Genomic DNA, 14,665 nt, shown 5'->3' on the forward strand with positions numbered 1-14,665 from the left:
TATTTAAAATGAAATTTGAAATAATGACAACCTATGTTAAGGCCTATATTTATCATGAATCTATTAAAACTTTTAAATTAAATGCAAAAAATAATAATATCGAGTAGTATATATTTGGTGCCAACTTTTAAAGAATGTCAAACCACCGAGCTGGTGGACGTCACTGGCTAAGAACCTGGAACAAGAGTATGAAGTGCTAACCCAGCTTTTCACAGCAGTGGGCTTTTCTACAAGTGCAGCAAGGGTATTTTCTTCGTTTCAGTTTATCCAACTAGCTCAGTTCAGTGACTGGTTCAAAGTTAAGAAACCAATGGGAGTTGAAAACCAAGGAAAACCTGTGTGCCTCTTTCAATCAGTGAATAAAAACTAGGTGTGAGAGGACCAGATCAACTAGTTCTAAAATCTTAAAGGATACAGTGACAAGAAATAATCAGTTCAATTCACTAATTACAGATAATGCAGCCTTTGTTGAATAAAGCAGTTAGTTTTAAATGAAAAAACATGTTTTGATAAGAAAATTTTCTTACGTATCCAGCACATTTAAGGTAGCTTTATTTAATAATAAATAATAAATATAATAATAAATTAAATAAATAAATAAATAAATAATAATAAATAATACAAAATTTAAAATGCCGGTTTGGAGCATTTGAACTGAATTTGAATTTCCATCCAAATAGAGTTTGACACAAATCACAAGTAAAAAGTTCATCATCATCTAGCAAATAAAAAATGCATCATTTCCTAAGATAATGTCAAAATTAAGAATCTGAATAAATGCCCGTTAAGCTATATAATTAAGGCCAGGTTTTTGTCAGGGATCTTTTTAGTGAAAGTCAGGGACAGGTCCTGGGCTGCCGTGAATTTTTGTTTATTTCCCGTGACCTGTCCCTGACTTTCACTAAAAGGATCCCTGACAAAAGGGAGAGGTGGGTTCAGCACCCGCTGTGCTGGGGCTCCAGGTCCCCCACCGATGCGGTGCCTGGGAGCTCCGGGATTCCCCTGCCCTGGGGCTGGGCGGCTGCTGAGTCCCCTCGCCTGGGCAGCTGGTAGCTGCAGGGTCCCCCATCTGCTGGCCCTGGCCAGCTTATTTAGTCTGCAGAAGAGAAGAGTGAGGGGGGATTTGACAGCAGCCTTCAACTACCTGAAGGGGGATTCCAGAGAGGATGGAGCTCAGCTGTTCTCAGTGGTGGCAGATGACTGAACAAGGAGCAATGGTCTCAAGTTGCAGTGGGGGAGGTCTAGGTTGGATATTAGGAAACACTATTTCACTAGGAGGGTGGTGAAGCCCTGGAATGGGTTACCTAAGGAGGTGGTGGAATCTCCATCCTTAGAGGTTTTTAAGATCAGGCTTGACAAAGCCCTGGCTGGGATGATTTAGTTGGGGTTGGTCCTGCTTTGAGCCGGGGATTGGACTAGATGACCTCCTGAGGTCTCTTCCTCCCCTGATATTCTATGATTCTATGATTTATGGGCCATGGCTGGGCAGCTGTGGGTCCCCCCACCAGTTTGGGGGCTGGGTGGTGCGAGGGCAGGGCTGGGTGGGAGCTCCAGCCCCAGGGCAGAAAATGTCACGGCGGTCAATGTCACATGACATAATCACAGCTTGTGTAAGTTTGGTGCATCTTCCTGGTTAGCAAAAAGAACCAGATTTCATGTAAAGGCTATATTTAGTTGCAAATCGACATGTTTTAATGGTTATCAACCAATGAGAATCAATAGGAAAATAACTAAAACGTATAAATGCAAGACTCAATTAAAAGTGATGATTTAAATCATGAGTAACGTTGGTGATTTCAATCACTTGGATTTAAACCTATCCCCTCCATTGAAGTCAACAGAGATACACCAGGGCTACATGTGGCCCAGAATATCTATATATCCTATACCCCATTCAGAAGTTCTTTTAAAAAAAAACTAGTCATGGAACATGGTTGCACCTGATGTTTTTTTCCTTTTCCTGCCCCCAATTTTTATGCAACCGTTCAGTAAACCAAACCTCCTTAGACCCTAAACTACTTGACAGTAGCTCTTTAAGCTGACACTCAATAAAACCTTAACCTTTATGCACAGTTCTGTTTTAATACAGTAAGTAAAAGAAAGTTGCTTTCTTCTGTACCATGACACTATGTTGTTAAATGTAATTGAGATCACATTGGGATGGAATGTTATTTCTCTAAATGCCAGTGTTGCAAAGATATTAATCTTGTTTGCTTGCAAGATTGATGGGGGCTTTGCTGAAATAGGACAGAAGCTTCAATTAGATCTATTTAATTCCTTCTCAGCAACACACTTCTTTACCTTCTCTCCCAGATATGATGTGCTGTGGTGTGTGTGTTTAGAGCTGTACATACAGCATGGGAACTCACACTCCATTTCAATAATTCATTGAGCCTCAAGCAGTGTTAACACTCTGAGCCCTGGAAAACAGAAGGGCTTGGGAAAGGTGCTTCTTTGTAGACGTGCATTATAGGCCCTGAGATCTCAGCAATAGGAGAGCCAGGGCTGTACAGATCAGGGAGAACACTTGGACCCTATGATGGGGAGGGGCTTGAAAGGTTTGAACTGGAGAGCTGCTTACCTTTTCCTCTGGGATTGGTGGGGTGCAGAGACTAATTAGGGTAATGACGATGCCCGTGAGCACGCAGAGAATGAGGGCAAAGTACAGGTAGTGCACATCCTTTAGCACAGCTGGTCTTGGGTCCTCCTCGCCACAGGATGGCACACCATAGGAAAACTCCATGATCATTCGAATGCCACCTACGACCAGCCCAAACATGAGGCCCCAGAAAGCACCCTGGGAAGAAAACATAGGAAGAGATGCATAAGGAAGTGAGGGATCCTTGAAAGCATCTTTGGGGGGTGGGGATTATAGTCCCTTTCTGGGAATGGTCCCTTCTCTCCAGGATGGAGTCAACAGAGCAGGACAGCAAGGGAGGGTCTAGATACCTTTAATGGCCCTCAGAATTTGTAATCTACTCATTCCCACCCTTCTAACTGCAAGACAGACATGTCGGACCCGACTGAGTTAAGGTCCTTTCACTGATTTCAGTGAGGCTCTGGGTGGGCAAAAGGTTCCACTGAGGTTCATCTCATTGCAGGATTGGGACCTATTGGTCCATCTAGTCCCCTCAGACAGTGGCCACCCCACATGCTTCAGAAACAGGGGTAAAAGCCCTTGGAAGACTCGGTAGTCCTTCCCAGGGGGAGACAGTTGTTTCTGGCCACACCGTAACGGGGGGAGACAGAACCATAAGAAAGGTTAGAAAGACGCTTGGAGGGCTGTTACTGGAAAAGGGAGCAGGGGTTCATTTTCACTGCCACTTTGTTTTCAAGGGGTCTAGCAAAAAGGTCCAATTTTCCAGAAATAATTTGGACCCTGAGCTACGTTCTAAAATAGGGTCTGAAATCCCTTAGGGGGTTCCTCATTCCTCAGAAAGCTAAGCCTGTGTCAGGAGCAGAACCAGGCCCCAGTGGAAGTTTCAGAACAATGGGATTAAACAGCCCCAGTGATGCTCCCCCTTCTCGCTGACAGAGGAAAGAAGAGGGCACAGAGAGACACAGGGGAATGGTAGAAGTCTGAGTCTCCACCTCTGCATATTGGACTGGAGGGAAGTCAAACATGGTTGGTGTTTTATAAATGAATTTCGAGCTAGTGAAACGTGCTGGATGGACAGACTTCAATGGAGCCAAAACAAGTTTCACCAGCTGAGGATCTGTCGCCTAGAGACTAAGGCCAGATCCTCAAAGCTATGGAAGTTAGGGACCTGGATACCTTTGAAGATCTGGGCCTAAGGCCCTCTCTGTATGTAGAGCAGTTACAGCACAGAGAGTGGGAGTGCAAGTTTGCCCCTCACTGACCTAGACCTAGAGGGACCACTTCTAGGAGTATGAAGCTAGTTGAGTTTCCATGGCCCCTCTGCTGAGGCTGCCAATTTGCCCCAGTTGTGGTGGCTTCTGCGAAGCTGACACCCATCCAATAGAAACAGGGGTAAGGCCCACTAACTCATGCCACTAAGCCACTTTGTGATGGTCACAGCTTTGCTGGGCTGGGTTTGAACGGGTAACCTGGAGATATAAGGTTCCATAGACCAGTCCCAGTCCCCCAACCATCCTGTCCTGTGAAATTTCCTGTTTAAAATCATTTTATTGTTAATCCCAAACAACTCGAACCAGTTCTAACTCCTCTGATTTCTAATTTTTCCAGATAGAGGTTTGCAATAATCCACTTGAAGGTTTACTAAGAATACACGCACACACGCACGCCCCCCCTGAGGTGGTACTACTATTCATACCGGCCCAGTCACTGATTCCTCACTTACGGACTCATTGATCCTCTTGCAGAAGATTGCCAGGATGAAGAGGGCAGTAATTGGTGGGGCCAGATAACTGGTTATGGACTGAATGTAGTCAAAGAGCTGACCGCTGTTGGACATCTGAATGATGGGAATCCAGAGAATACTGATGGCAATGAGGATGAGAACAAACACTCTGGAAGACCGGAGATTGGAACAAAGAGTATTAGCTCGGCATGTTTCAGAATCCACCTGGAAATGCAATCCCCAATCAAGAGACACTTCCTTGTGTTTTCAATGAATTCTAGGGAAAACCATTGTGCACCCTGAGTGAATTCCTCATCTGAAGTGAAATCTAGGACAGGCTTCTCCTTGTAACCAGGCAGGAAGTAAATTTCACTCTCCTAAGGAAGATAGCTAACAACCCTTTGCTGAGATCTGGCCAGAGTGGTCAAATTAAGTTGTGTGGGGCCTCGTAAGGACCTGAATGAATGGGAGAGATCCCAGGAGAATCCAGAGCCCTGCAAGAAGTGGTGCAGGTGGCTCTGTGCGTGGCAATCTCAGGGCTAGCTGAATCATGACTGCCCCAGTAACCCGACACGTTTTTAGTGGGAACTGCCGGAGGCACTGTCTCTTGGATGAGACAGAGACCCTGACAACTTGTGATCATTAAAATCCCACAGACACCTTTCAGAACAGTAGAGGTCTTTAGTGCCGTTACCAAATTCCAACTAAGTCACTACTTCCTACTTAATAAAATTCCCACCGAAGTTTCAGCGGCATTCAATATCCTCCTCCATTTCTGCCTTGAGCTGGTGTGCCGTATTGCTGTGTACTATTAAACAGCTGATGCTTTCACCCCTCTCTATCCTTCACCTAACTCACAAGGATGTTTTGAAGCTTACTTAATATGTGTGACCTCAATAAAAGGCTCTACAGAAGTGCAGATTATTATTAACAGTGTTAGTGGGAAGGGAACTGTTTTACAGCCTTGGTGTGATGCAGTATTGGAGTCTGCCAATAGAGGGTGCCATGATTTCACTATGGATTGTGCTTAGGACAGGCGTCTATGACAAATTTAGAGAACATAGAAGAAATAATCTCTCCAGGTCAGTGGCAAATTGAGCCTGTCTATGTAACTGAATCTACTCCAGGTAAAGTTGGGAAACATAACTCATCTCAAGTTTTACTTTTTTCATTAACATGCATGTTAATTTTCACCTGTTTTTTCCCCTCCCTCTAAAAGATACGCTCTAGTTCAAACAAGAATTGATTCAGGGCAGTTCTCTGAGATCAGATGAGATGTTCACAGTGGTCCCTTCTGGCCAGCCTTGGAATCTATGAATCCCAGAGTCCAGATAGAACATTTTGGAGAGTTTAAGACCTGCCATCAAAATAACATGCTCAGTGAAGCCATAAGGAAGTGAGAGGACCTGCCAACAATCATGAGCTCCTGCTCTGTGGCTTTCTTGCGGAGCCGCTGCCAGATATCTATGGCAAAGAGCGTGCTGCTGCTGTTGAAGATCGAGGTGAGGGAACTCATCAGGGCTGCCAACATCACAGCTATCATCAAACCCCGGAGTCCTGGGAAACCAACAAGGAAAATTTGGTTCAGATTGTTGGTCTTTTAGCTCCTGCATATGAACGTGAACAGAGTCCAGAGAGCCCTTTGGCTCTGCGGCTCTGGTCCGGGCCCACCTCGACTTTTTTAGACCTAGTCAACATTTAAGGTCAAATTCTTTTTTCTTCCAAAAAATGCCCTTTTTTCAAAATAAAAATTTTCCAGGAACATTTTTTTTCTTTAGAATTTTACTGTTTCAATTAAAAATGTGAAAACTAAAAACTTTGGCTGAAAAATTGGAAAATGTCCATAGCATTTTTTGAAAAATATGTTGGGATTTTAGTTTTCTTTTGATATTTTGCCATAGCAAATACTTTTTTCTTTTCCATTCAATGCGGCTACTTCTATTTATCCATCTCTTTGTCAAACACACACACGCTTGCCTGCTACATAATGGAAAGAAAACTTTGCTATCTTTTAATTTGTTTACCAAACCAACTGATAATTGCAGGACATTAGTTCCTCATATGGATAGCTCCAAAGGCCACTCCATTCCGAGAACACAGCTGTTCAGTGCTAGTACAAGTTCACACCCCTAAGAATACAGCTTTCTCACCTACAGGCATGAGTCCCATTACAAGCTTAGGATAGGCAATGTTAGAACAACCCACTTTAGCTCCGCAGACGGTTTCGCAGACTTTCGGGTCCACACATCCCACTTCATCTGTAGCAGAGAGGAAAGATTAGAAACCGAACCAGCCAGCTTAAACCTCCTTTGTGGCATATCTACTCCAGCTATTGGAAACTGTCTTAAAGGAATTGATTCTTGATATCTTATATATTTAATATAAGGCAGTAAAACAGCAAGAACACAGTTTTCCAAGCTATCACAATGGGAGCCAAAGAACATTTCGGGCCCCCAAATAAAGGTAGAGCCTCATGATGACACACTGCAAACTTGGTTCAGAGCAGATGGAACGCTACACCCCTAGATGGGTTGGTGGCAGCTGGGATTGAACCTGGGACCTCTGGTTCTAAACGCATGAGTCTTGACTGCCTATGCTAAAAGAGCCGGCGCCATTAGCTAAGGCTGCAGCAGGCTCACCCATCTCTCTGTGTGGCCCAGCCATCATTAGAGGGGGACAGAGGAAACAAACACTGCAGCCCTGCTTGGCTCCCCCTGCACCTAGTGCATTCACAGCAATCCGATCCGAAGCAACAGTGAGAATCTGAGGACTCAGCTGGGTCTAACACAGCTTGCTCTGGGTGGCGGAGATGAGGGGAGATCTTGCTTCTTTCCACAAGCAGAATCTCAGCCTGGCAGTTGCCTACCGTGCAGAACCCATGACAAAGCAGGGGGAAGAGGGGTGTCTCAGGTGAAATACTTGTACTATTACATCAGCGTCCTAACGGAACAAACAGGATTCCATGTCTGACTCAAAAGACCCGCCCCTAAAGTCTGTATGGGTCTGTCTACACTGCCCTGTAAAGTTAGGTCGGTGGGACCTGGGCTTGTGGACTCTGCGTTTCCAAGCCCGTGCTAGAGCACCCACACTCCATTGTAAACCTGGGCTTACCGTTGCTGGATGTGCTGACACGTCCATACGGCACTATGCAGACCTTCTGGCCTGGGTTTGCGGCTTGACCTGCCTCCACACTGCAAAATGACAGGGCTAGGACCCAAGTCACAGTAGGATTTGGGCTCTGATCCACCCCCCTAGGAGGTTTATAGGACCCGGGTCCTGAGTACTTGCTGACCTGAGTCAGACAGATTTGTGTGTGGATGGAAGGGCTCAAACCTGAGTCAGAGCCTGGGCTTAGGGTGCAGTCTAAACATACTCTATGTCTCCATGTTTCTCTCTTTTGTCTCCTATTAGATACATGCAGTGTCCACAAGATGATATTCTGACACCTGTCCCTTGCAACTGTCCCAATGACTTCTGCCACAGATGTCCTAAAGCAGCACCCCAAACCTGGAAGTGGAGTCAGGGGCTGGGAAGCTCCATCTGAATTGCCAATAGCACTGTATGGAGATAAACCCTGGGGCAAGACTGCTGATCTCTGGCAGGTCTGCACCGACACAAGGAAATTGTATTCGCAATCCACGAACAGTCCAACGGTAAGGAACAGCAGCTTACCTGGGTAAAGAGCTCTGCTGATCATACCAGGCATGACAATGAAAAACATAGAGAGCATTTTCAAATAACCCGCCAGCACCGATCCACCCTTGGCATGGGAGAGGTTCTTGGCAGAGAGAGACCTTTGCACTATAACCTGCAGTCAGTATAAAAATGGAAAGAGTTAAAAGAAAACCCTGCAGAGAGAAAACAGACTCATCATCTAATGCAGGATACTTTCATCTCGACGGATCCCAAAGCACTTTGCAAGCCTATGATAACATTCTCCTCTCTGATCTGCACTGCAGATCTCTGTTGCATGGTTCACTGTTGCTGACACCAGCGAGGGTCTGATTGCAGCGAGGAAATTTTCCCTTGCCCTTTACTGGCATCACTTCACCCGCCACTGCAATGCAGCCACCTCTAGGGTGAAACGCAGCCGCTGCTCAACAATGCACTCAGCACCATGAGACAAGAGCTCAGAGTAGGGCGTGAAAAAGAACACGTCATTTTGTTAAAAATCCCACACTGGATTGCAGTGAGCAGATCTGAATTTCCCACCTTTGAACACTGAGAGCCAGGCTGTCTAAAGAAGGGCCCATTTCTCTGTGCTCTGAGCCCACCCTAGGTTTTTGTATTTAGTATTAAGGTCAGGCTTGACAAAGCCCTGGCTGGGATGATTTAGTTGGGAATTGGTCCTGCTTTGAGCAGGGGGTTGGACTAGATGACCTCCTGAGGTCCCTTCCAACCCTGAGATTCTATATTCTATGATTTGCTCAGTACATTTCACACGAGGCTCCTAGTTCGTGAACAGATGAAGGACTGCACGTTGGTGGTGATCTGCCGCTGCGCAATACTTCGGGCGTCTGCCGCACCTTGTGTGCAGGAATTTCAAAAAAGTGGGTCATAGATGAGATTTAAGTGACTTGCACAGAGTCACGTGCCATATCATTGGCCGAGCCGGGAACAGAACACAGACCTCCTGGCTTTCAGAATGAGGCTTTTACTGCCTACCTCCATAAAGAGACCCCACTTGCTCACCAGCCAGCTGTGCACATAGGGGAAAACATCACACCCTGCTGCTCCCCACCATCAAAACAAGCCCCCCACTCCCAATACTCAGAAGCATTGAACTGCAACAGGAGCTGTGGAAAGAATGAGCAGATCTGGTCTATTCCAGTCAGCAGAAGCGGTGGCCCCCCAAAGACAGACAGACGGACACACACATTCATCATTCCCGTGACTCTGCGAACAGTGCAGCAGCCTGGAAAGGACGATACTGGGATAAAAGGCGGAAGGGGAGAGAGAGAAAGAGAAAAGAGACTTACTTTACCTGATCAGTGCACCAACACCAAGTAGCCAGCACAGAGAGGCCGAAGATAAGCCCAGGCCAAGGAATGTCCCCAGTGACAGGGTTCCTGAGCATGTGGAAGGCGTCAGCGCGTGGGAGGTGACAGGTGGTGTTTGGGACTATGACACTGGGTATCATGGTGCTGTATTTCTCTTTAAGTCCTTCAAACCAGCCGACTTTTTCAAACCCTGAGAAGGAAGCAGCCAGTGGTTTAGGTTTGATGCCCTGCTACGAGGTCATTCATCCATCTTGTCCTCGCTCCTGCTTGCTTTTTTCCCCCCTCCTCTCTTCCTTGCTGTCCTCAAACCTAGATTTTGGTGGCCCAGTTGGTGTGTGTGGTGGGGGTAGCAGGATTGCACCCAGAAATGCTGGGATGCTAACGGGATCTGGGGAATTCTGCACCCAGCAGTGCATTCTGGTGGAGACAGCACCAGCACCACCGAATTCCCTTAGCAGTGGCATCATTACCCGGACTGGCAAGAAAGTGCCCCTAGAACCCAGAGTCACTGATCAAAACCCTCTGGAAGAGCCTCATCAGGAAAACATGAAACCAGAGGAGGCAGCATTTGGGTTACTGTTTGGCAGGCAGGCTTAAAGCAACGTGCTAAGGGTCCGTTTTTGTTCCCAATGATTCCCTTGTAAATCCAGAGTAACTCCACTGGAGGAAAGCAGTGGAGGCGGCTGAAACTCAAAGGAGTTACGGGCACTAGAGCAGAGTTTGACTCAGAGGATCTGATCCAGCAAGCGGCTCCGTCAACTCCCAAAGGGAGCAAAAGGCGTTCAACACCTTGCACAACTAAAAGAAGCACTTTGGAATAAACAAGGAAGAGGGGAGCTAGCTTGGTTTATGGGGACAGGTGCCAAATGTGGCTGTGAATCCTGTTATTAATATTAAATTATGGGTCTCTGTTGAAAGAGGGGGAAAAATGCTCCATAGGGCCTAGCTCCTTGTTTGACTCAGATTGTAGGGAACACAGTCCCTTGTTCCTCTTACCTATAAAGGCGAGAACCGAAGCTCCGAGTACCATGATCACAGTCTGCAGCACATCTGTGTACATCACAGCGGTTAAACCACCTGTAGGGAGAACGGCAAACCACAGGGTAAGAGAGAGCCAAATGGGTGAGGTAATATCCAGCCAACTTCTGTTGGCGGAAGGGACAAGCTTTCGAGGTTCACAGAGCTCTTCCTCAGGTCTGGAGAAGGTAACCAGAGTGTCCAAGCTAAATACAAGGTGGGACGGATTGTTAAGCATAAAGGTTTCACATGTGCTGTAGGAGATCGCTTAAAATGAAGTGGGCAGTTAAGGGTTAGCAGGCAGTAGGGTGTGTTACAAATTGTTGTAAAAAGCCATAAAACTAGTCTCTCTGTTAAGTCCATGTTTAGTCAAAAATGGAACCCTATAAAAGACTATATACCAAAACCCCACAGATCCCCACAGTTACCTCCACAGATCCAGCAACCACCCCAGACAAGCCAATCAATCTGTTGTCTACAGCCAGGCACTCAGCTATCACCGAATTTGCTCTGAGGAGAAAATCCAGGATATACACCAAAACATGCTTAAACCACCTTCTCTAAACAAGGACAGTCTACCAGAGAAGTAGATTGCATTATGGAACGGGCCACTCAAAATGTCCTACAGCATGTGTGAAACCCTTATGCTTAACTATCTGTCCCACCTTGTATTTTGTTCAGACGCTCCATTACTAGGGACCCTGATCCGAAGCTCAAAGTCAATGGAATTCTTTCCATCAACTTCAATGAGCTTTGGATTGGGCCCAGAATGCAGAGAAGTAAAATGCATTGGGGGAAGCGAGTCTTTGCCACACTCCAGATTAGTGTGCTGCTTTTAAGGCAGTATCATTACCAGCTATAGTGTAGACAGCTGTCACTGCTAGCAAGATCACGGTGGACAGGTAAAGGTTCCAGCCCAGGGAGACTTGGATGAACAGCGCTCCAGAGAAAATATCTGTCTGGAATAAGAGCAAGGAGAATTTGAGACTCTAGTGGGTTGCATTTCTTAGCACTTCTCTGACATAATCTCCAGCCCACCGGAAGGCTCAAAACCCAACCAGAAGGGAGGATACTATGAAAGCGAGGGAGGGGGAGACAGAGGGGAAAAGGACAGACACAATAGGATCAAAAAGGTGCACTGAACTGTGGAGAGAATGGGGCCTGATTCGCTGTTGCACTGTGGCTCCGTGTACCAGGCCCCAGACACGCATAAACCCTCCCCATCAGGTTAATACCCCTAGTGTGGGGGGGCCTTCCGGGGTGAGATCAGGTAGGCCTGTCCCTCAGCAACTCTATATCCCTGCAGTAGCTCCCAGAAGCCATTACAGCACAACTTAGAGCAGCCTGTCAGGGATGTAAGTGATCGGCACCTCATTCAGACTGGGTCAGAACTCTCTCAGCAGGAAAAGGCTCCTGACATTGGAAAGGGGAACCAGATGAATGCACAGACAAGAGCATGAGTCACTGGGAAACAAGGGAGGGTCCCAAGCACTGTGGGTGTTGTGAATGGTTAGTCCGAGCTCACTTTTCTAGTAGGTGGGGTCATTGGCATCTGTTAAAACAGAACATCTGGTATCACCCTGGGCGTGGGAGACTACACGGTCTAATGGTCAGAGTGATGGACTATCAGCTGGAAAGACTATGAGTGAGTGGCCAATGTCTTGTGCTTCAACCTATCTATCTGAAAATGGACCCTAGCCAGCTCCTCATTGGTGTAGATCAGGGTTGCTGTAACAACTTCAATAACATTAGGCCTATTTATGCAGGTTGGAGATCTGACCTAGAGCCGCAGAAGCTCCCTGGGTCTCACTTTGTGGAGGGGGATAGTAAACGAGGCCAGATTGAAAAACAAAGCGGCATTAAAATTGAGATGCACCCATTGTAAATACAGAAGGTGGCACATAACAAGCGGGGAGGTTTTGTTCTGTATTAATCAACCCCAAAGAAATCTGTAAACCTGGGATGTGGAAAGATGCAGACACCGTCCATGGGAAAGCGAGACAGAATGGAGTGGTAAAGAGCGTGTTCCTCTCTGCCCCCAAATCATCTCCCTAAAATCCAGCTTCCATTAGCCCTCGTGATCTTTACAGCCCCCAGATACACAAAGTGGCAGGGGGGTGGGGGAGGGGGGGAAGTGAAGAGCCTCCTGTACATAATGGATATGCGCTTTGTCTTCCCAGCAGGAAATATAAAGAGTGTGCATCCACACACTTTGACCCCATCACTCACTCAGTTCGCCGCTCCTCCTGGCAAGCAGGAGGATTATGAAACTGAGCAGCAAAGTTATTAACCTACTTTCCAGCAGGAACTGCGGCGTGAAAAATCCCCCTCATAACCAAACCTCCCGCTGTCGAGCCAGCCATTAAATACGCACTCTGAAAACAAAGGTGTTACCTTAGAGAAAACACCTCCGAGGCCAATAAGCTAAACCAGACACACCTGTCAGACGCGTATGAATTAGCCTTAGAGGAGAGGTCGCTGAGAATAAGCAGTGAATACTAAGCACAGACCACTGAACCGAAAGGCATTGAAAAATACTGCTTCCCCAAAAGCCACCGTATAGCTGTGATGAGTCTGGAGTAGCTGCAGGCTCCCTCCCTCCCAATATCTGGTACCCTCCTGTGCCAGCAATGCCTCTCACAGAAGCTGACCAGAAGTCATCATGCCAGAAGGGCATTTGGGCCCAGATCCTCAAAGGTATTTAGGCTCCAAACTTCCACTGGCGGAAGGATCTGTGAGGATCCAGGCCTTAGTCACTACAGATGTGGGCTGGAAATAAACTTTGGCTTAGAGACAAAAAACTGTAGTTCCCATTGTGACGGGTTGGATCACAGAAACCCCCTTGGGAGCTGCCACCCGATGTGCCAAGACTACCCCTGCTTCTGTTTTCACTGCCAGCTCAGGACTCCAGCACCCCGTCTTGCTGAATTAGACACTCCAGTCCACTTCAACACAGACCCAGGGTCTGAATCACTTGTCCCAAAACTGCAAGTTTACCCAAAAGCAGCTCACAGGAGTGTGCTTGTCTTTAGCACTCAGATGCCCAACTCCCAATGGGGTCTAAACCCAGATGAATCCGTTTTACCCTGAATAAAGCTTATGCAGGGTAAACTCATAAATTGTTCGCCCTCTATAACACAGATAGAGAGATATGCACAGCTGTTTGCTCCCCCAGGTATTAATACATACTCTGAGTAAATTACTAAATAAAAAGTGATTTTATTAAATACAGACAGTAGGATTTAAGTGGTTCCAAGTAGTAACAGACAGAACAAAGTAAGTCACAAGCAAAATAAAATAAAATGCGCAAATCTATGCCTAATCAAACTAAATACAGATAATCTCACCCTCAGAGATGCTTCAGTAAGTTTTTCTCAGACTGGACACCTTCCAGGCCTGGGCACAATTCTTTCCCCTGGTACAGCTTTTGTCCCAGCTTAGGTGTTATCTAGGGGCTTCTCCATGATGGCTCCTCTCCCCTCTCTCCCTTCCACCCCTTTATATATCTTTTGCATAAGGCGGGAACTCTTTGTCCCTCTGGGTTTTCACCCCCCCTCACTGGAAAAGCACCAGGTTAAAGATGGATTCCAGTTCAGGTGACATGATCACATGTCACTGCAAGACTTCATTACTCACTTGCCAGCACACACATATACAGGAAGACTCACAGGTAAACAGCCATCTGCAGACAATGGGAGTCATCAAGATTCCAAACCATCATTAATGGCCCACACTTTACATAATTACAATAGGCCCTCAGAGTTACATTTTATATTTCTAGTTTTAGATACCAGAGTGGTACATTTATACAAATCAGATGATCATACTCAGTAGATTATGCACTTTGTAATGATACCTTACAAGAGACCTTTTGCACGAAGCATATCCCAGTTGCATTATATTCACTTATTGCCAAATTTTTATAAAACTATCCCAGTTACATTATATTCACTTATATTTTTATAAAACCATGTAGACTGCACAACGTCACACCCATTACCAAGTCGCAGTGGGGGAGGTTTAGGTTGGATATTAGGAAAAACTTTTTCACTGGGAGGGTGGTGAAGCACTGGAATGGGTTACCTAGGGAGGTGGTGGAATCTCCTTCCTTAGAGGTTTTTAAGGTCAGGCTTGACAAAGCCCTGGCTGGGATGATTTAGTTGGGGATTGGTCCTGCTTTGAGCAGGGGGTTGGACTAGATGACATCTTGAGGTCCCTTCCAACCCTGATATTCTATGATTCTATGACCAGTCCCTTGAACTAGCTAGTCCCCTGGGTAATGAATATCTCCTGTGCCTAAGACTTTGCACTATAATCCTCCTTCCG

The 14,665-nt window shown here is 46.3% G+C and overlaps 1 protein-coding gene across 1 annotated transcript in view; it reads right to left on the reverse strand.

Moving 5' to 3' along the window:
- The window catches only part of LOC112118972 (sodium/glucose cotransporter 4), a 35,581-nt gene that overhangs the window by 9,834 nt on the left and 11,082 nt on the right, over positions 1–14,665 (reverse strand). Inside the window, exons 5-12 of the mRNA XM_024217491.2 lie at positions 11,193–11,298; positions 10,319–10,399; positions 9,307–9,512; positions 7,995–8,130; positions 6,473–6,580; positions 5,729–5,879; positions 4,323–4,491; positions 2,582–2,797 (exon numbers count right to left, since the gene is read on the reverse strand). Of these exons, the coding sequence (XP_024073259.1) occupies positions 2,582–2,797; positions 4,323–4,491; positions 5,729–5,879; positions 6,473–6,580; positions 7,995–8,130; positions 9,307–9,512; positions 10,319–10,399; positions 11,193–11,298 (1,173 nt within the window). The remainder of the gene's footprint in view (positions 1–2,581; positions 2,798–4,322; positions 4,492–5,728; positions 5,880–6,472; positions 6,581–7,994; positions 8,131–9,306; positions 9,513–10,318; positions 10,400–11,192; positions 11,299–14,665) is intronic.

Source organism: Terrapene carolina, unplaced genomic scaffold (genome assembly GCF_002925995.2).
Source record: "Terrapene carolina triunguis isolate 2854851 unplaced genomic scaffold, T_m_triunguis-2.0 Scaffold104, whole genome shotgun sequence".
Taxonomy (NCBI): domain Eukaryota; kingdom Metazoa; phylum Chordata; order Testudines; family Emydidae; genus Terrapene; species Terrapene triunguis.